Source organism: Kryptolebias marmoratus, linkage group LG22, assembly GCF_001649575.2.
Source record: "Kryptolebias marmoratus isolate JLee-2015 linkage group LG22, ASM164957v2, whole genome shotgun sequence".
Lineage (NCBI taxonomy): Eukaryota > Metazoa > Chordata > Actinopteri > Cyprinodontiformes > Rivulidae > Kryptolebias > Kryptolebias marmoratus.
Genome location: NC_051451.1, coordinates 27,092,479 through 27,112,568, shown reverse-complemented (window position 1 = coordinate 27,112,568; position 20,090 = coordinate 27,092,479). Strand labels below are relative to the sequence as shown.

The 20,090-nt window shown below is 41.0% G+C and overlaps 1 protein-coding gene across 6 annotated transcripts in view; it reads right to left on the bottom strand.

The window, feature by feature from the left end:
- Positions 1–12,714: 12,714 nt before the first annotated feature.
- The window catches only part of fgfr2 (fibroblast growth factor receptor 2), a 40,381-nt gene continuing 33,005 nt past the window's right edge, over positions 12,715–20,090 (bottom strand). For all 6 annotated transcript variants that reach the window (XM_017424262.3, XM_017424263.3, XM_017424264.3 and 3 more), the window contains 3 exons: positions 17,736–17,873; positions 15,876–15,981; positions 12,715–14,201 (listed from right to left, as the gene is read on the bottom strand). In XM_017424262.3, coding sequence (XP_017279751.1) covers positions 14,037–14,201; positions 15,876–15,981; positions 17,736–17,873 — 409 coding nt within the window. In that variant the 3' untranslated portion in view covers positions 12,715–14,036. The remainder of the gene's footprint in view (positions 14,202–15,875; positions 15,982–17,735; positions 17,874–20,090) is intronic.

Below are 20,090 nucleotides of genomic sequence, written 5' to 3'. Positions count from 1 at the left end.
CCTCCTCGTAGCCCCAACTTAATTGGTCCATAATTTTACTGTATGCCACAAAGTGGAGACAGCAACCATGTGGGGAATGAGGGGTGGAGGTGCACAGAGGATCAACTGTGCTTCTTAAAGTCCCATTAAAGGATTGGGACAGCTTCCCGTGCTTCACTTTGTCACTTATCTGCAAATATTTAGTGAGCGCTCCTCCATGTGTTCAGATCAAAAATCTTTCAAAGGCAGCGTCCCGGCGGCTGAAGCAGCACGTTGGAGTCCTGCCTGAAGAATGTGAAAATGGGTGAAGAGATTACCATCTTTTCTTTGATTCTGTTTTCGCTGGAGCACACCCAGTTGGCCTATCAAAAAGTGTCCAGCGTTTAAAAATCAACTTTCAGGCAGCGAGTATTTAAAGCTTGTGCACAAATAGAACAGCTTAATGAACCACAAGAACTTCAAGGTGATGTCGCTCAATAATTTGTTACATTTCACCTTTTTCATTCATTAAAAATAAATGGGTGGGGAAAAATAGTTTTTCTGGACAATGTAATAATAAGGGTAAAAAAACAATAATAATCCCAATTTTTGTATAAAAAAACGTACGATAAAGCAAGATAATTAACAGCCTAGTAAATTGCAGCATAGTAAATGAGCAAAACTGTTGTTGGACAACCTCCACGATTAATGGCTTTTATACTCTGCATTCTTCCATGGAAGGAATGTAACAGGGTGCGAATCCAGAGCCAAGAATTACAGAGACTCAGCCCTCCAATTCCTCGTTTTCCTTCACCTCTAATATGCTCTCACTCCTTCATTGCACAATTCTGTCAATATGTCTTTGTCCACAACTTATACAGACCAGAATATCTGCAAGTGTGTGTGTCTTTTTTTATTTCCACTGCTTAAATGCAACATGCTGGTCTCTTTTATTGCTTACACATATTTAACAACTTTTCCTGCCCCGAAGCTAGAGGAAGACCAAACATCCTCCACCATAAATTTTCTTGCAGAGCACAATCTGGAGAGTATGCCACACAGGAAACCATGTACACACGTACACGTGCACGTGCACATGCACACCGCAACCACAAACACACGAATACACACACATACATACAGACAGAGGGAGAAAAGAGAAAATGAAAACATTTTATATCACAAATACAATCACATACACAATAGTGTAAAGCTGACACTACTGTGTGCTAGCTAAAAGCAGCAAAAGATTACTTAAAAGCTAAAAGTAACAAAATGCTAGCTAATATTTAAAATGTAAATAAAAAAGCTAGCTAAAAACTAAAAGTACGCTGATTTCAGGAGCTCTGAATGTGTTTCTACAAGGAAACATCCTTGTAAATAAAGTTCAATATTTTAAAAAGTGTAAGTTTCAGAAACCAAATTTAAAAGCAGCCATCTCCTGAATGAGCCGAACGTTTTGATGTATGAACGGCTAAAATAGCACAAAATATGCAGAAGTAGTTAGATTATAAATGAAATGTACAGAAAAACAAAGAACAAGAAAACGGAGTGAATGTTGATTCATCATTCAAACAATTAAGGTTTTAATTCCAACTGAGAATGTTTATATAACTGTCACATGCTCAAATAGAATAAATACATTTAAATATTGGAGAAAATGTAATCTGATTACAGCTTTTCTAATAACGAAGGATTTCAGTGCTTTATTTGGTTTTGGAAGATATCAACTCTGGCATGTTTGCGGCTGCTCCTCCTCACTTCGCCGGGCTAATGGGAAATCAAATTTGGAAAACATCTTTAGCTCGTTGCTCATCTCCAGGACAAATTAAATGGAATCAATTTATCAGACATGATTCATGCTCCACACAGATTCCTGTTTATCTGCGCCGTGATTGATGGAGATCATTATGATGATTAAATTTGCTCTAAATGTGTTCGTATGACAGCTGCCCCTCCGTGGCTCTGCCTGCTACATGAATACATGTCTGTGTGTGAGGGGAAACACACACGTTGGGTTTCAGCTGTGGAATAAGATTTGGAACAAAAGGACCGCTCTCCAAACAATAACTACTTGTTGAGGTACAGCCAGTGATTATTTCCTGAAGGTTTCATTAAAATCTAACCAGCGGTTCATGAGATATTCTGCTAACAAACAGACAAAGTTGAGGAGCGTCTCAGGTTGAGCTGTTTGGACATGTGCAGAGGAGGGACAGTGGACATGTTGGACACAGGATGTTGAATCTGGAGCTGCAAGGAGGAGGGACAGAGGAAGACCACAGGGGAGGTTTGTTGATGTAATGAGGGTGGATCTGCAGAGGGTTGGGGTGACAGAGAAGGATGCTGGGATGTATGGAGACAGATGAGGTGAAAGAAAAATTGTTCTGCAGGAAAAACATGCAGCTGATTAATCTGGGGGTGCATCTGAGAAGGACAAACCACAAAAAAAACAGCGTTTTCTCATCTGTGCCCCACACTGGGGTGCATGTTGCAAACTTGCAGAAGAAAGACAGAAAAAAGGGAGTAATAGGGTATAGATAAGGGTAAAAACAGCACACAGATATGACCTGATTAGATTACCACACAAACAAAACTCTTTTTCCTTTATGTCAGATGGATTTCCCATTTAGTCTCCTGGTTTCGTGTTTTGACGGTTACATAACTCTGAACAGCCTATAAATAACTGCGGTTCCACTGGTTCTCCTGGGTTTTGTAGCTCGTGAAGCAGGTGAAATTAAATTTAAAGTTACAGGTGAATTCATGAAAAAGCTAAATTAAAAGACCTAGCATTTCTTGAAGGAATGTATATCACCCGTCGCCTTTCATGTCCAAACTTTGTAAATGTTACGCATGAAATTCAGCTCATTATCAGTAAAATTGACAGAGCCTTAGCCATTTTTGTGTTTGCTAAGGTTGTTTAGCTGTGGCAGCCATCTTGAATGGGGTTTTCTAACCGTTCAGAGTTGTACATGCACATTCAGTTATCTTCGTTATCCACCCACCACTAATGGAAAAGCAACGGTGATGCAACTATGACTGAAGTAGTTGTAGTAGTTTTGAGAGGTGGGCTCAGCTCGTGTATCTCTGTGTGTGTTATCATCAGAAGGGAGAAGGGAAAGGAAGTCAGATTAGTGAGCTACAGCTGTCTGGAGATGCTCTCCTGTTACTCGCACTAAGTGCTGATCCTGGAGAAGTTTAAAGCTCCCACAATCCACCTCATGGCACTCAGCCCCATGAGGCCTGGAAAGGCCATAAAGGTTTTTTTTTTTTACAAGGTGACAGGACATAAAAACAAGGAGAAAACAGGGTCGTTTCTCGGCAACAAGTCAAATAACTTGTTTTTTTTCTTCGTCCTCTTTCGCTCTCCGAGGTTCGAGCTTTTGCGTCTCTGCGGCCGGGAATAAAAATGTGTTTTTTCCCATGGCTGTTTGAAGCTGCGTGGTCTGGAGAGCCGGTCCCTGTCTGCCATCACCCATGTCCACTTACACGCAATCTGGGCCGCAGTGGGAATGAAGAGGGGATTACGAGTCCGTCTGATCCTGGAGGGGCACGCACTTAACACTACTGTAAACAACGGGGCCATTAGAGTGGCTCACACTGGGCTGGGGGCACCATCGGACTCCATGCACATGTTTCTAATGGGCTTTCAGATAGATGCTAGAGCAGTTGTGCTGTTTTAACCAAGATATGTCGCTTTAAATAGTTTTGATTATTTTATTTCATGTATTAACGATTGGAAGCAATTGGTGAAAACATATCTCCTCTGAAACCCCTGGAAGAATTTCAATGAGAGCAATCTCTGCATAAACATCTACATCTGATTAAAATCCGATCCAAATGGCCGCCACAGCTAATCAAAAAAGGCTGCAACTCAGTTAAGATTTTGAGCTGAAGTTTGGTGTGGTAGTAGCTGAGACTCACCCCCAACAGATTTCCTGACATCTTTGTTTAAAGGTTAACTGCTGGCATCAACCTTGTTTGTCTGTTAGCAAAATATCTCATGAACCACTGGGTGGAGCTTAATTAAACTATCAGGAAGTGATCATTGGACTCGCAGCTAATTAACTTTTGGATTTTTTTTTAATATACTAAACAAGTTTTAAGTTAGAGACTATGCTACATTTCCTTACTTTTCTTTTTGGCATAAAACTTTCCCAAAGTTCTTCTCTCTGACTAGAAAAAGCTGAAGATGCTTGGCTGTGATATTTGTTTGTGACAGAGGTTCTTATAAAAAGATCCAGGCCCATAATTTGCCTGACTTGGACCATTTCCAAATGGGCCACAGAAATTATTCAGTTGCAGGAGCTGGAGGACAAGAAATCCCCAATAAAACACTCGAAACATTATGGTTTGCACTTTTCTGCTTTAGACTAAGTGTAACAGGAAGTATCCTGCTCAATTAACCTTCTGTTTCATCTCATATGAAGCAGTGAAGCTAAAATAAAGCAGCTGTCTGCGTGAGGCTCAGGTTCCTGCTCGCTGCGTGTTTCTCTCCTCCACCAGGCCTTCGATTTGAACACTATAGACGTCTGGATCCAGAAAGTAAACAAAGCCAGTGAAAGGCTGAGTCAGGAGACCTCCAGTCTCTGATGCTTTACTTTAATGTGTTTCAGGCAACGCGTCGAGCGCTGATCATTCCCACTTGCTTCTGCTGATGACAGCCAGGGCACAAACTTCCATAAACATTATAAATCACTTCTGATGAAACTGACTCATCTAACGCTTTTTCTTTTCTTCTTCTTTCATCATCAGAGCCCTTTGTTGAGCCATCCATGAGCCAGATTGAACCTGAGAAATTTTCCAAGTCTACTTCAAACATCATCATAATAATTATCCTATACAGCCATTAACAAGTTTGATCATGTTCATAATTGTGTAAAAACTATTCAGTGAGCTTTCAGAAGATAATTTCTCCTGTCAGGTCACCCTCCAGAGCCAAGAATGTTTAGCAAAGCAGCAAAGGTTTGTTTTTGTACTTTGGTGCTTCTCAGCCTTATTCCTACCAGCTCTGCCCAGCTCACAGTAAGGTTCAGGAAGAGCCCATTTCTCCAGATGGTAGATCAGCCAGGGCCAAGAGGTGGTCTGAAGCCTGGCTGCTGGCCTACAACCACAACTTCTGACAGGCCGAAGCCTCGGGCCCTTCGAAACCTGCACAAAGGACCTTTTTCAGGGGCCCTCTCTTCGTTTTCTCACCCAGGGGGCAACTTCCTCATGGAACCTCGAAATGGGCTGAAGTTCAACCAGCAGATTCACATGTTCCCGAGTGGAACAGATGACTAAAACCAGACGGGCTGGTGTTCAGGAGAATCAAAACGCGGACAGCGTCAGTCTGTGGAACAGCAGAGGATCCTAATAATACAGTTGTACTGATAAGACCCTCTTGGGATTTTGGTTTGTTGGGGGGAGGGTTGTATATTTTAACTTACAACATAACTATCACACAATCTTTTATTAAGAAACAAACTAGAGAAATAGCATTTTTCTGTGAAACTGCATGTGAACGCTGTCTTTGTCCTGTCCACTGTGGGACACATGTCTGCAGAGGAGACACCCAGCTCCATCAGGGTTTATCTTTAACCTCCTGGATGTTTGTCATCGATGCTCTCCTTACCCAGTTTGTGCGTTTTGGTGGACGACCCTCTCTTGGCAGGTTTCCTGTGGTGACACCATTTTTCCATTCCTTAATAACGGATCTAACAGACATTCAGGGTTCTGGGATATTTTTTTAACCTAATCCTGATCTGCAGCTCTCCGCAACTTTGTTTCTGACCACCGTGGAGAGTTCCTTGGTCTTCATGATGTCTCTTGCTTGGTGGTAGAGGTGTTGATTCTGGGGGCTGTTGCAACAAGTGCATATGACAGATTGTCCACAGGTGGATCTTATTTAACTAATTATGTGGCTCCTGAAGAAGGTAATGGTAGCAAACTTGAGTAAACACATATTCACACACAGCTTTTCAGTTTTAATATATTTTAGAATGATTTAAAACTATTTTCCCCTTATTTAACTTGAACTTTTCTGTCTTCTAAGTGGAAATCTATTTAAATTCCAGGTTGCAAAACAACAAAATGGAGAGAATACCAGAGGCTGACTACAACCCACTGTATATACAGGGAGACTTAGTATTTGACTGAATTCGTGTAAAGACTTGACAGAAAATGTGACAAATGAACCCCCCCCAAAAAACCTAACTTAAAGAAGATGGATGCTAACTCTGATCTGACAGCTCGCAGCTGGTCTGAGTTTGAGCCAAACTTTAAACTGTGTTCAAAATTTTATGAGCAGCACTGTGCCTACACCCTTCATTGTCTGTGTATGAAAGAAGTAGCAATCCCTAATGTTGCAACACTTCACAATTGGCATGTAGCAGCAAACTAAAAAAAGAAGAAGAAAAAGAAAAGAGCTTTGAGGCAAGCGATTAAGTTGGGATCTATAATTATCGTCTCCTGCCTGGGCAGGACAGAGAGCTCTTGTTGTTTCTGAGGAGTCGGGCAGGTAGAAACATCACTCATTCTACAGTTTTATTTAATGGCTTCCTTACCATAAAAGAAAAAAGGAGAATTTTTCCATACATGTCCCCAACCTTTCAGCAGCACACAGTCCGACCCAAAGACGAGGGGGCCGAGAGAAGAGGAAAGAGTTAAAGTCAGAATAAGGAGCAAGACATAAGTAGATATTTTGTTGGATTATCTGAAATTGATTAATTGAGTGAGGGGTCCTGACAGGAAATGAACCGTGCCGCTGTTTAGTGGGACAGAAGATTTATTGTTGGGGCTGGAATGAGTGATGCAGGTGAAAAGGAGAGAAGGGTCTCAGTGATTTATTTCCCTCGTCTTCTCCACCATGGCACTGACATAGTTATCATTTGTCATTTATGGTGTGAAAACAGCCCACCTGACCTATAGATGCCAGCTTTTGCAGCTGAGTATACACAAACCTGATTCCTGAGATCTGGTGGGATATTTATTAAATCAACATCCCTTAGATTTATTGCATTTAGGGAAAAAAAATCGTATTCATTGAAACTAAAACCTCCGGAGGAAGGAGATTTGGCTCCGAGCTAAACGTTGGACAGTTCTCTATCTGAACAAAACTCTTAACCTCCCTGTTCAGTCAATCCTTCTTCCACTTCCTGCGATTCCTCCCCTTCCTCTTCTTCCTCCCTGAGCAACAATGCATGTACGTGCACTCCTGGGAGCCATAAGCACTAAAACCTGCCCTCCTGCACAGTTTTAATTAAACATCATTTATGGGCACTTCTTTCTTTTTTTTTTACAAGCTCTTTTTATTGCCCCGGGTCTGTGTTTACTCATCACAGCAACAGTTCTATATGCAGCTTTAAATATATTTAAATCCTGTCTGTCTCCTGTCACAAAGGCCAGAGGAGGTAACAATAATCCCACAGCCTCCTTTCTCTTTTTTTCCTGTCAGTAAAATACTGCACTTTCTATTCAGCTGCACTTCTGCTCAGGAAGAACTTTTTTTTGTTCTTTAAATGGGTTAAAAATGTGCTCCATAAAACATCTCAGCTCACACCTGAATAAAACAGTCAGAGTCTCCTTTAGTTTGTTTGTAGCCTCCTGTAGTCCACATTCATTACAGCAAACTTTCTCCCCAACATCATCGTGAAGGTGAAGAACCGCGGACAGGATGAGGTCTGGTTGGCCCCAGATTTAAAAAAGCTGATTTTCTTATAAACCATCAACAATATAAAGCTGTTTGGTTGTGCCCAGAACAACAAAGTCTCCCTGGCAGAACATCAGGGTTGATGGGTTTGATGTCACCGCTGACATCATCAGAGCAAGACGAGACACGGGGGATTGTCTGACCGGTGGGGTGGGTGTTATGATTGGCATCACCGGGCAGAAAACATTATGACTAAACTCTTTTATAAAAACACACCCTGAGCTGTAAAACATGGTGCTGCAGCTGGATGAGGAGAACTTCCCACAGATTAAGCTCTCATTAAAGCAGGGGCTCCAGGTCCGAGTGACCAAACAGATTCATTACGTTATAGGAGCTTAATCTTTACATTATTTAATCTTTTCATCTCTATTATTATCAGATCTCAACAGCTGAGGGATGAAATTAATTCATCACAGGGAACTCCTTATAATATTTCCACTGAATAAGGAGGAAGCCAAATTTTGTCAAGAAAATAGAATCAACAATAAACAATTAAGACGACACAACAAATATACGACTAAACACTAAGAGTTTAGGGAATAATCTTCTGTGAGGAATGAAGATTTATCAAGATAAAACAGCAACAAGTAATAGTTTAATAATCTAAGCTGAAAGCAAATGAATTGTTTGAACCGAATGTTTGGATTTTAGGATCTATGTTTTTGGTTTTTTATCCACGCAAGAATTTGGAAAACTTTAAACTATTTTGGTAAACAGTTCACTTTGGGGTTTGGTCAGAAGATGATATTAATTCTGCCAGTTTGTTAGGTTAGTTTCTTTCTGAAAATTAACCTAAATTATTCTGTTTATCAGATGGTTAGGGTTAGGAATCAGGATGTTTTGAAGATTGTTTTTGTGTTAAATCTTTTCAAACTTTTTTCTGAAATGTTGGGCTTATTCTGGGTTTATTGATGATTAGGACTGATTATACATTTATATGTTAATTCAGCACTCACACTACTTTTTTACTGCTTTTTGGATGTTTTTATAAATCTACTTCTGCTGATTTTAGCCACTCATGTATCAAAACGTTCAGCTCATTCAGGAGATTTATGCTATATTATTTTAACTTTTCACTTTTATTTACAAATGATTTGCCCATAGAAATACACTGAAATCTCTTCATTTTATTTAAAAACTTCAGGGTTTCAGTTTGAACTCAGTTTCCTCTTCTTCAGTAAAGTCATTCAGCTTGGCGTTCACCGCATTATTACAGAAAATACTTTTTTTTCCTGTTTTTGTTTTATTTGTCGTGATTTGTCCACATGTTTCAGGGCTGATGTCACTTTTTAAGTGGCCAAGCCCTCTGAAATGGGGTACATCTTTCCCTTTGAATCGATGTTTGTCAACAAACAAAAGCAGAAAAACTCAGACCTCTTCTGTATTCTCCCTCTAAACAATCCAATTAAAGCTTTTCTTTTTCCACCGACTGCGCTCCAGGAGCCCAGACCTCTTCCACAAAGCAAAGCCAGCATTTAGACTGAGTCTGTGATTTACAGTTCCTCAGACACAGTTAGACAATGTTTGGAAGATCTCATGAGGCAATAAGCTCCATGCCCAGCCTCCATCGACATGCACGCACACAAACACACTCCTAACTTGTTTGTTCTTCCACGCAGAACAAGACACGGAGCCTCGCAAACCCTTAATCAAACACAAGCAGAGCCCTCCCTCTCCTGAGCCCTGACCCAGCGATGAACCGTTCATTTTCTCCTTCTCTGCAAACGGTAAGCTGAGGAACACGACCCGTACAGATACTCAGACACTGTTGGGCACCAGGCGTAGTTAAATATTTGCTTTAAATGCAGGAAGTAAGGCAAGAAGACAAAACAGGAGAGCTTGTTCCGCTCGGATCTGCTGAGGGGTGAAAGTGTTCTGCTCAGGATTAGCTCATGCTGAACTTTAAGTCACCCTCCTACTTCACAGCCTCCGAGTCTCTGACCCCTCCTCCTGTCCTGGAACTGCTGGGGTCTTATCTCTGGTGTGGATGGGGGGGCTCCTCTGTGTTGACATTCCAGAGGGCCGAGCCTTGTGCAAACACGCCGGGCCCCAGCAGATGGCTGAGCACCAGAGAGCGGGGCCACAGCCGAGGATGCAGGGGGATCCCGGGTGAAAAGCAGCCCGACTGTCCGTCAGAATGATTCATCGATCTGTCACAAACAGCCTCGTGTTTAGAGCAAAATCAAATGAAGTGTGAAGTTAAACATTTCATGAACAAAGAGCTACTGTTTATCTCCCATTTGAACCCTTTCACCTCTGAACACAGGGGGGTTAGTCTTTAGTGACAATACAATAATGTGTATAACTTTAAGGAAGAATTTAAAAAATCTCCTCGCATTTTTAAGCCTTTCCTCTGCCTCCCTGAAGACACGCAACACCAACATTGGAGGGTCAGCGGGTTAATCTTCAGCCGTCCAAATGAAAACTCATTTAAAGCTCTGCCTGATTGTCGCAGCTTGTGTTTATTATTAGTGAGGATCGGGGCTGCATTTTAACTAGAAGTAAGAGAATGGCTGTTAAACACACTCTCTACACTTTTATGTAGGAGATATGATGAGTTAAAAACAGCCTTTTGAGCTCAGATACAGTGGAAGTCAATGGGAGTTTGGATGTGTGTTCTCTGGGGTGGATTTAGGAAAAAGTCCCCAAAATTAACATTTTTATTTGATGACTGGAAATCATCTGATGACCCCTCTGTTGCTGTTTGACAACCCACAATGGGGTCCAGGGTTTTCTCATTCATTTTACCAACATTTCATTAAGTGGATTTATTTTGCAGTTTTTTACAAACGTCTTCAACGGCGTGCAATGTACTCCTGCCAAAAGTCACAGCTCACTAATCCCAGTCAAGCTTCACGTTTTGATGAGATTAGTATGGGTTCTTCCAAAGCTGCAGGAAAACAAGCTTCTTAAAAGTAAGACTAACCACTACACAGTAACAATTCTTATGCACTCGCACCCTTAATTAGAGTTTTGTGTTTTTTTAATTCTGCTCCTAATCGCTCTTCTCAAATTTCTGACTGATAGTCATTATAATGAAATCATTAAGTAGCTTTAATTCAAAATACACTATAGGTAAACACTTAAATGCAGAGACATCCCAGACAGTGTTTTGTCCAAAAGGGACAACCTAATCCTCTTTCACCCCTCCCTGTGTGCCGTCAGGTTACAACACAATAGTCAGTCATTCTAATAAAAGTCTGAAAAAGCCACTGTGGATATCCGGCTTCCTTTCTCTCCACTCCTACCCCTTTTAATGAGGGTGGATTGCGATGGTTCATCCTGCCACTTTTTCTTTTTCGATCCGCCTCCAGCCTTCCAAAGCTGCTTTCTTCCTTGGTTTTCTATGGAAAAAAGGAGGAATGTGTCTGCCTGACTGTTCCCTCCAAGCCCTTTTTTTTTTTGTCGATTCCTGGAGACGTGAGGAGACACGTCTAATGGAGGACTTAAACTTGTTGTGTGTTAATTTAACACCAGCCGGACCTTGGAGTGTGTCCGGGTTCACGTTTAGGAAAGAAACAACTATCCATTCATATTTTCATCCTGTTCTGTTATGATAAATATCAGAGATCACCTGAAATAATTAAATCTTTATAGGAAATTGTTAATGTCCATTATTTTCGTGCAACCATTCTGCTTTATATTGCACTGGGTTTCTCTGGGGGGGGTGTAATGTTGTGCAAGCCAACAAATATTACAAAAAACAGTCTTAGTCACGGCTGCCACAGTCAATCATCCTCACTAACAGAGCTGCAGTGATTAACTTAAATCAGATTAGGTAAATCAGCTGCTCGCTCTGTTGAATTAAATCAGTTCTGATAAGAGCATAAAGAAAATCAATCAGCTAATCAGTCCTGCTATTAGTGCTTGTGTCAGACGGATCGACGTACAGAATTAAACTATCAGGTTTATTCATCAGCTGAGCTGAGCTTGACCATTCTGAATCTGGACAGACATGTAGAAAAGTTAATACCTTACCTGTGGTAGATGGCGCTTTGAATGATCTCAGTTAGGAGAAAGGTTCATTCTGACATGACTGATGAGCTAACGGCTAGTCTGAACACGGCTAAGACCAAATGGGGTTGTTGCTGTTGTCTAAAAGCATGCCAGTGAAAGGAAAACTAATTTCTTATTTATTGCACCAATTTTGTTTCTTGATGATTTTTCTTTTCCCCCTGGTCTTTAAGATTTGTGCGATGAGTAGCTTTAATCTACTCGGGTACACGTTTGAAACTAAAGGCTGATTTGGACACTAGAAAGGGCAGCAAAGTGCCATTAAAACAGATTGGAGACAACCACAAAATAAGAGAGTTTAAAACAACTGTGCAACTTTTTTTCTTTAATTGTCGCATGTTCAAAATTTTAAGTGACAAATCTACAAGCCTCTGTGACTAATGCAACCCCACAAATGTTTTGGAGACTTCCTTGGGAATGCTATTTGCCAAAAGGTCACAGCCCAGTGAGGTCTGTTTCTCTAAACCAGGGGGGGACAACACTCGTCCTAAAGGGCCACCATCCTGCAGGTTTTCCTTGTTTCTCTGCTCCAACACACCTGATTCAGAGGTTAAATCACCTCTTCATGTTCTGCAGAAGCCTGTTAATCACCCATTGATTGAAATCAGGTGTGTTGGAGCAGAGAAACAAGTAAAACCTGCAGGATGGTGGCCAGGATTACCCACACCTGGTCTAAACGAAGGTCAGTGAAAGAGCTAAGAACAACAGAGGAAGCAATCCTGGTCCTCAGGGCCTCCATCCTGCAGGTTTTACTTGTTCCTCTGCTCCAACACACCTGATCTGAATCAATGGGTGATTAACAGGCTTCTGCAGAACATGAAGAGGTGATTTAACCTCTGAATCAGGTGTTTTGGAGCAGGGAAACAAGGAAAACATGCAGGATGGTGGCCCTCCAGGACCAGGATTGGACACCCCTGCCTTAGATTTATTTTACTTGTCTGAACTGAAAACTAGAAAACTTGTCTTTTTCTAACAGAATCCAAAACGTGCATCCTTTCATCGCTGAGAAAACAAACAAATGAAACACTTTACAACTTAAATAATCAGTAAAGTCGGAGATTTATACAGGGATTTATTTTTTAACATTTCTTTTGCAAACGTAGCATGAGTACCTGCAGAACATCCTAATGTTGGTCCAGTAGAAATTGACAAGAAAAACCAACCAGTTGAAACATTTAATACTTTGTCAGATTCCTGCTGTGTGAATTTTGAGTCTAAACAAGGAAGCAGATTGCTAGTAGGTAGGTATTTCCAAAATCTTGTCCTTTAGTTATGTATAAATATCCAAAAAGAATCTCATTTTTCTAAAGAATACTTAAAAAAACTGGCATCAATTTCTACGTAGAAAATGGATTAGATGACTATAAAATGTACAGTTTTTAAAATTTTAACTTAATATTCACATTCATATATAAAACTTACAAAACCTCCATTTTTCCAATCATCTAAAATATTTTTAATGCTGAAAGATTATTTTTAAATTACCATACATTTAAATGGATTATTTTCATATTTTCAGCATCATTAATGCAATCATTTCTGCCATGTTTTTTATTATTTTTGATTGATTTTTAAAGTACATAAGTCAATAAATTAACATGCTACCAGAGTCCCTGAAAGTCAAAACTCAACTGTTATTGAAAGAGTGTTTCTGCGTGTATCAAAGTGTGTGAGAAGAAATATAGGACACATCATCTGTTAGCAAACCTGCCTCAAACATTAAAGCAGGGTGGGGGAGGTGGGGTTGTTTCCGAGTCCATACAAAAAATAATTCATAGTAAATATATATATATTTATACATATTTGAATATATTTACAAATATAACCAGCTTTATACATTATAATGTGTAGTCTTTCTCTTGAATAAATGTGGAAACATGAGAAATGCACCAATATTACAAAATAATCAGGTATATTTTCTGTCCTCCTATTCCTGTTTGTTAGTCGAAGCTCTGCTGTCAAGTCTATTTCCTATTTTTAATTCCTAGTTCTTGTTTTTAAGTTCATATGGGTCCACACATTCCTCCAGGAGCAAGCAACAGTCGCTGCAGACAAACCAGCGAACGAGGAGCATTGTTGAACTTCTGGGTAAAAAAGATGAGAACCAAAATATGAGGAAAAAAGCTGCATGTTTATAGGAGAGAGGAAGAGGAGGAGGAGGAGGAGCATCCCGAGGGAATGTCAGATCATTCAGTCAGTATAAAATAGCTTCTGTAAGGTTCCTGTCCTCTCCTGTGAGACTTCATGTGTGACAGCAGCCCCGTCCTGTCTGGGTCCATTAGTCCACCGGGAGCCAGACGAAAAGAAAAGAGGGGCGGGAAGATTTCTGTGCTACGTGCGTTCAGGGTCGCTGAGGTCGGAACAGCCGGGCGCAGGCTCATCTTTTCACGTTCCCGTTGATGTGCTGGTACTTCGGGAGGCAGGGCTCGTCCGGTAAAGGGTCATGGGAAAACACTGAGTCGTCACCGGAGGAGCAGGAGCTCCGAGTGTCCGGGAAGCTGGGGGAATACTGTTCCGTCGGGGTGCACAGGTCCAGGTACTCCTGCGGACACGAGACAGACAGGAGAGGAGGGCGGCGTTAGAAAAGATACACAAGGAAAGAAATATACTCAAGAAATCGTATTTTCTGCAAAGATTCTGTGTTAATGCTGAGCTCTGATTCACTTTGCTGAAGAAGCTGAAACCAAGATGGCTAAATGCTAACTTAAAAATAAATAAATAAAGAGCTAAACACAACTAGCTAAAAGTTAAAAATAGCGATGAGAAGCGAAACGTCGAGCTGCTTTTGTTTTTAACTTTTTTTGGATTTAAAAAAAGCTAAATATTCTGAAAAGCATAAAGTTATAAAAACCAAAAGTCAGAGCACTCATCTCGTTAATGAGCTGAATGTTTTGGTATACGAATGGTTAAAACTGGATATGAAATGGATAGATGCCAAAAATCGCAAGTTGGGCAAAAAAAAACTAAAAAAACGTGGAAAACAATAATGTTTATGGCAAAAGACCAAGAACAAACAGAGGAGTATAAATTCAGAGCTGGGACTTTCCTGAGGCGGGGGAGAACAGTATCACCTTTATTATATTTATGTGAACCATTCCAAATCACTCAGGGAAGTTTTCTAAAATGGAACTGAAAACTAATCTCCAACTGGATACTCTAAGAAAATATCTGCACAAATAATAAGTCATAAATCGAGAGCTGGGCTGCTGGTTTAAAGAAAGGAGGCTTTGACCTGATCGCAGCGCAGTTGGTTTAGGATGATTGTAAAACTCTGGCCTTTACTGTATCCTCTCACATAATTTCAGTCAAACCAGATCTGAAATCTGGCGTCGGAACGCCTGACATAAACAATGAGAGATGGTTTGGAAAGAAATCAAGAAGCTGGCAGAACACAGCTAACCGCCATGAGAGGGGAAGATGAAAACCTCAAGAAATCTTGTTATTAATTTTTGACTCAGTCCAGTCCTGTGAAGATGTTTGTGTCTGCTGAGGCCCCCTTTTACCCTCGACTCTCCTTGACTTTCATGGCTGTTACTGCGACTCGTTGTGTAAGAGGAAGAGTTCTTGGGGTTTTGTTAAAAAAAAAAAAAGAGAGAGAGCGAGAGCTGGCTTCCATTTTTCCAGCTCAACACGAAAAGGCTCGTATTACTACAGATCTCCACATCTGCCAGCGGTTTGGGGTAGAGGTGAAGGAGGGGGAAGGGAAAAATGAAAGAAAAGGGGTGCTTTATTACATTTCAAAAGTTCAAACTTAAAGCTGGGCTTTCTTGGCATGGATTCATGAAGCTCCAGTGCAGACAAGTTTTGACAGCTTTCCATTGGAAGCCTTTTTTAAGATCTGTGCATGGATATCACACAAGACAGAGGGGAATGGAAAAAAACATGCCGTTATAAGGAGTGATGACGGGGCGCCAGTGGCTCCACTGAGCCAGGATCAGGTCAGGCAGTCATTTTTCACTGACCGATTAGGCTTTTGTCAACCAAGCTCCATAAACTTCTTGGCGATATTCATTTTAAACCCTGCGTGCTCTTGCAAAACGTCTATTTAGTTTGCATGGAAAGGTTTGTGAGAATCATCATTTGCTGTTTTATTATACCAGACATTCATGCTTGCAGAAAAAAAGGCACACAGGGCGTGAAATCTGACCACCCAAAGGGGACGAAACTTCTACAAAATATGGTTAGAAAAGGTGCTGAGAGGTGTGAGGAGCCTCACCTCGTTGGTGCTCAGGGTGAGGATTCGATCCAGATCCTCAACTAGCTGCTTAAAGGTGGGCCTCTGTGATGAAATGGCGTGCCAGCAGTCTTTCATCATCATGTACCTGTGTGAGGAAAAAAACGACAAAAATCAGCTTAGACAAAGAAGAAGAGTGGACAAAGAGATGGAAAAACGAATTATGATGATGAATCTTCTTCATACAGCAGAGTTAGTGATGGAGTTCCTCAGGGTTGGGTGCTTGGACCGACACTCTTTACTTTTTATGTTTCCAGAAGGTGAAATTATTAGACAGCATGTGATAAATTTAATTATCCTGATGATACTCAGTTATATGTATTCATTAAACCATAATAATTCAACTGGTTACTTTGGTTACCAGCATGTCTTTGAGACATAAAAATGGAGATGACTTTTAATTTTCTGCTTTTAAATTCAGACAAATCAGAGGTTGTGATTTTTGAGCTTCTTAAGAACAAACTTTGCTGCCTTTCACTTTCTCTGGATGGCATTAATTTACTTAACTAATGTCATGAACCTTTAAACCAGGACCAGGACATGTCGTTTAACTCTCATATGAAAACATGTTACCAGGACCTCTTTCTTCCACATGCGCAATTTTACTAATATTCGGAATATTCTGATTCAGAAAAATTAGCTTTTTCCTGTTAAAAGGGAGACATTTCTCTCCATTGTTGTCTGCCACCTTGTGCAGGGTGGGACATTATGTCAAAGTAAAGATTTGACGCTTCATACAACTTTTTACTAACTGGTATTTTCTAAAATACTAACTCTGAAAGCATTTTAATTGGTTGAAATTGGATTTCATGAAACAGTGTGAATGCTGAGTCAGCAAAATAGTAGCTTAAAATGAGCAAATGAGCAGCTAAAATTAGCAATGCTAAGTCAGAATTCAGACTTTCTTTTTCCTGTTTATAATTCAATCCATATTTTTATAGAGTCAAATTACTTCTGCTTACTTTTTTAACCATTCACACATCAAGAACAGTGTGCTATAACCTTTACTTTTTGTAACTTTTATACTTTTCAAAGTATTTAACTTTATTTATGATAAAATTTCTCATAGAAATAACTTTCAAAATATTTTTCCCTTTGAAATGTTTTTAAAACTGTTTATTTTTGCCTTCTTATGCTCCTTTTTGACTTTTAGACACCATTTTTAGCTACTATTTAGCTACTTTTACCTTTTAGATACCATTTTAATCCTTTAAGCTTTTAGCTACCGTATTTCCACTTTTTGTGCTAATTTTAGCTTTAGCATCTGTTGCTACTTTTTACCATTCTGTAGTTTTTAGCTCGTTTTCTGCTCGTTGTAGCCTCTGTTTTCCTTTTTTTTACTTCAGCAAATTTCACCAAAGTCATACAGCATTCACGTTGTATTTTCCAAAGTTTAATAAGATTTGAAGCTGTTGCTTTTTTGCATCAGAGACTTTTGGTTTGAACTGGCTCTGTATGAGTAAACTGCCCAAACTGAAGTTCCCAACTAAGATGTCAAGCTTCCCAATTTGCCACTGGAACATTTGTCCTTCTTCATCAACAAATGAACCAAAATAAAAAAGGTTTTCTCTGACTTTTTTGTTCCGCTGCTAGTATTTTAAGTTCTGTAATGTATCCTCATTGAAGCCTGGCAGAGCAGGGTCATTGTCCGTTCACTGCAGAGATCTTATTCTGAATGAGGACACTGATAGCAGACAGGTACAGCTGTGCAGAGGCCTGACAGAGCGGACACACACAGTCCCGAAGTCAGAGACACAATGAAAGCTGGGCTGCTCACGACTCTCAGAGTAAGAATCAGTGTGTGCTCGGCTAGCAGATTGGTTGGAAAAGAGCTAAACTTACAGCTCGTTGGTGCAGTTGCCGGGCTTGTCCATGCGATGGCCCTCTTTAAGTAACTTGAAAAGCTCCTCAACAGGAATGCCGGGGTAAGGTGAGCCCCCTAAAGTGAAGATCTCCCACATCAGCACCCCAAATGACCAGCTGGAAGAGGAAACAACAAATATATACATGCTTTAATAATCTAGTTATAAGACTGGCAGTGGAAAAGTGAGGTTTTTCATGTAAACAGTGCTCAGGATGACTTAGTCTGTGTTAGCATTGAGGCCATAGATAAGGGTTAGTGAGATTAAACCAAACGAACATCAGTGGTGTCAATGCCCACTTTCTCTCATCCAGTGACTTGTGGTACAAAGCCGCTGCCAGTGTTACTCTGGCCATGCTCTCAATGGCGGCTTTTGTGCTCGGCTGGCTGGTCGCACAGACTGGCATTGTCTGATCACACCAAACCAAAGCAAACAGCCGACCACCCACAGCAGACAAAGAAGAAGTAAACACCAAACGACAAGAAGACGCGGAGCTATCCGGTTTATGAGTATCTGTCATTTTAAACTAATTCCAATGCAGCGTCTCAAAATGTTAACACGATTCACGCTCACAACAAAGGAGGTATTATCTTGTACAACACATTTGCAAACAGTGAGCGCGTTCTGGCAGCCACGGAAGAAGCGGTTCAACAACACGAGTGCACGGAGGGGAAATGTTTGGCATTCATCAGCTCTCTCATCTGTGTACACAACCAGCTGGCCAGGTTTGTTCTCTCCTATCGCTGTGGAGTGTCTCTGCCTCACTGACACACTTATTTCTTCTTTCTGTATCACTTTGCAACCATGTCTCAGCACCTGTGAGCTGTGCAGGGTGACGTCCACCTGCAACTGGCCATGACTTACAAAACAAACACACACACACACACTAAAGAGTCTCCTTAGCTGCATTCTGCCGTCCCAAAGAGCTTTTCAAACATAAGGGAGCAAATTTAAGCAGACCAACGAGATAATGAATGTCTCTACATGACCTCCATGTTGAATTCAGGTGGCTTACTAAATCAGAGTTTTAGTAAGATCTAACCCATGGTTCATTAGATGTTTTACTAACAGAAAAACAGGGTCGCTTTTAAAAACAAATCTTGAGCAATCAGAACTCAGCCACACAAAACCTCAGCTGAATATGAGTAAAATCGACTTCGCTGTGGCTGTTTTTGTGTTTGCTCATGTTGTCTAGCTGTGGCGGCCATCTTGAATGACCAATGTTGGCCAAAACACTGTTCATGCAGACATGAGATCCAACTCTGCTCTTACTTACACCCCCACCCCCACCCCCGCCCCCGAGCCGTGTCCTCTGGACCCATTTTGTCAAAGCCACAAAAGGGAATTTTCATTGGAATTCATGTATTCATTTAATCTGATGTCATGTATAGATCGCCGGGCGCCTGGTGACATTTGAACACCCCCCCCCTTTAGACGTGCACAAAAAAAGCCAATTACTGAAAGTGAGTGATGAATTCTAATTAGCAGTGAGCTGATACAGCAGCCATTTCATGCCTGTCCCTCCTAAACACACACACACACACTTCCTCTCCTGTCCATGTTATGGATCTATGTTGTGGTACGGGACATGAAGGACATCGTGTGTGTTTACACGCACTGTTTACATGCACAAACAAGTACACAGGGACGCGGACAGAAAAAAACATCTGAGTTTAGCGAGATGCTTGGCGTGCTGTTGGTGTATGACTCAAACACACACACACACACACACACACACATAAACAGTTTCTTTTCAAAAGGGTCAGCATTCTAGCATTTATCTAATTGCCACACACACTTTCTGCCGCCAGAGTCTGGGGCAGAAACTTCAAACGTCGCTGTCAGAAAGCATAAAACTCAGACTAAAAAGAGAGTGATGTTCTTCCTTTGTTCTGTTTTTAGAACTCTTGATCTAAAAAAAAATGATGGGGTGGAGACAGAGATGGGTCAACAATTCACGCACCAGATGAAAGAAAATAAGGAAACAGAAATGAACGGGGAGTCGTTCTGGTCCAGAGTGATGTGCAGCACGTTTAAAGTGTTGCTGAGTGAGGAGAAGAGGGCGAGGAGGGAATGACGGGGGCTTAAAAGTAAAATAAGGAAGGCCTGGGCTGGAGGGACACAGCATTCAGATATTGGGGAGATTTCCGAGCTGAGCCGGAGGAGCTAAAGGGGATGAATCAAAGAGGGGGGCCTTCGGGCTCCTTGCAGGCCCTTTGAAGCCAGTCAGATTAGTAACACGGCATTGGCTGCAAGTCTAGCGTGAAATCCTCACTTTTGCCACAGACTGGCCAGCACTGGCCCCCTATAGCCAGAACCCCACCCCCCACCCCCA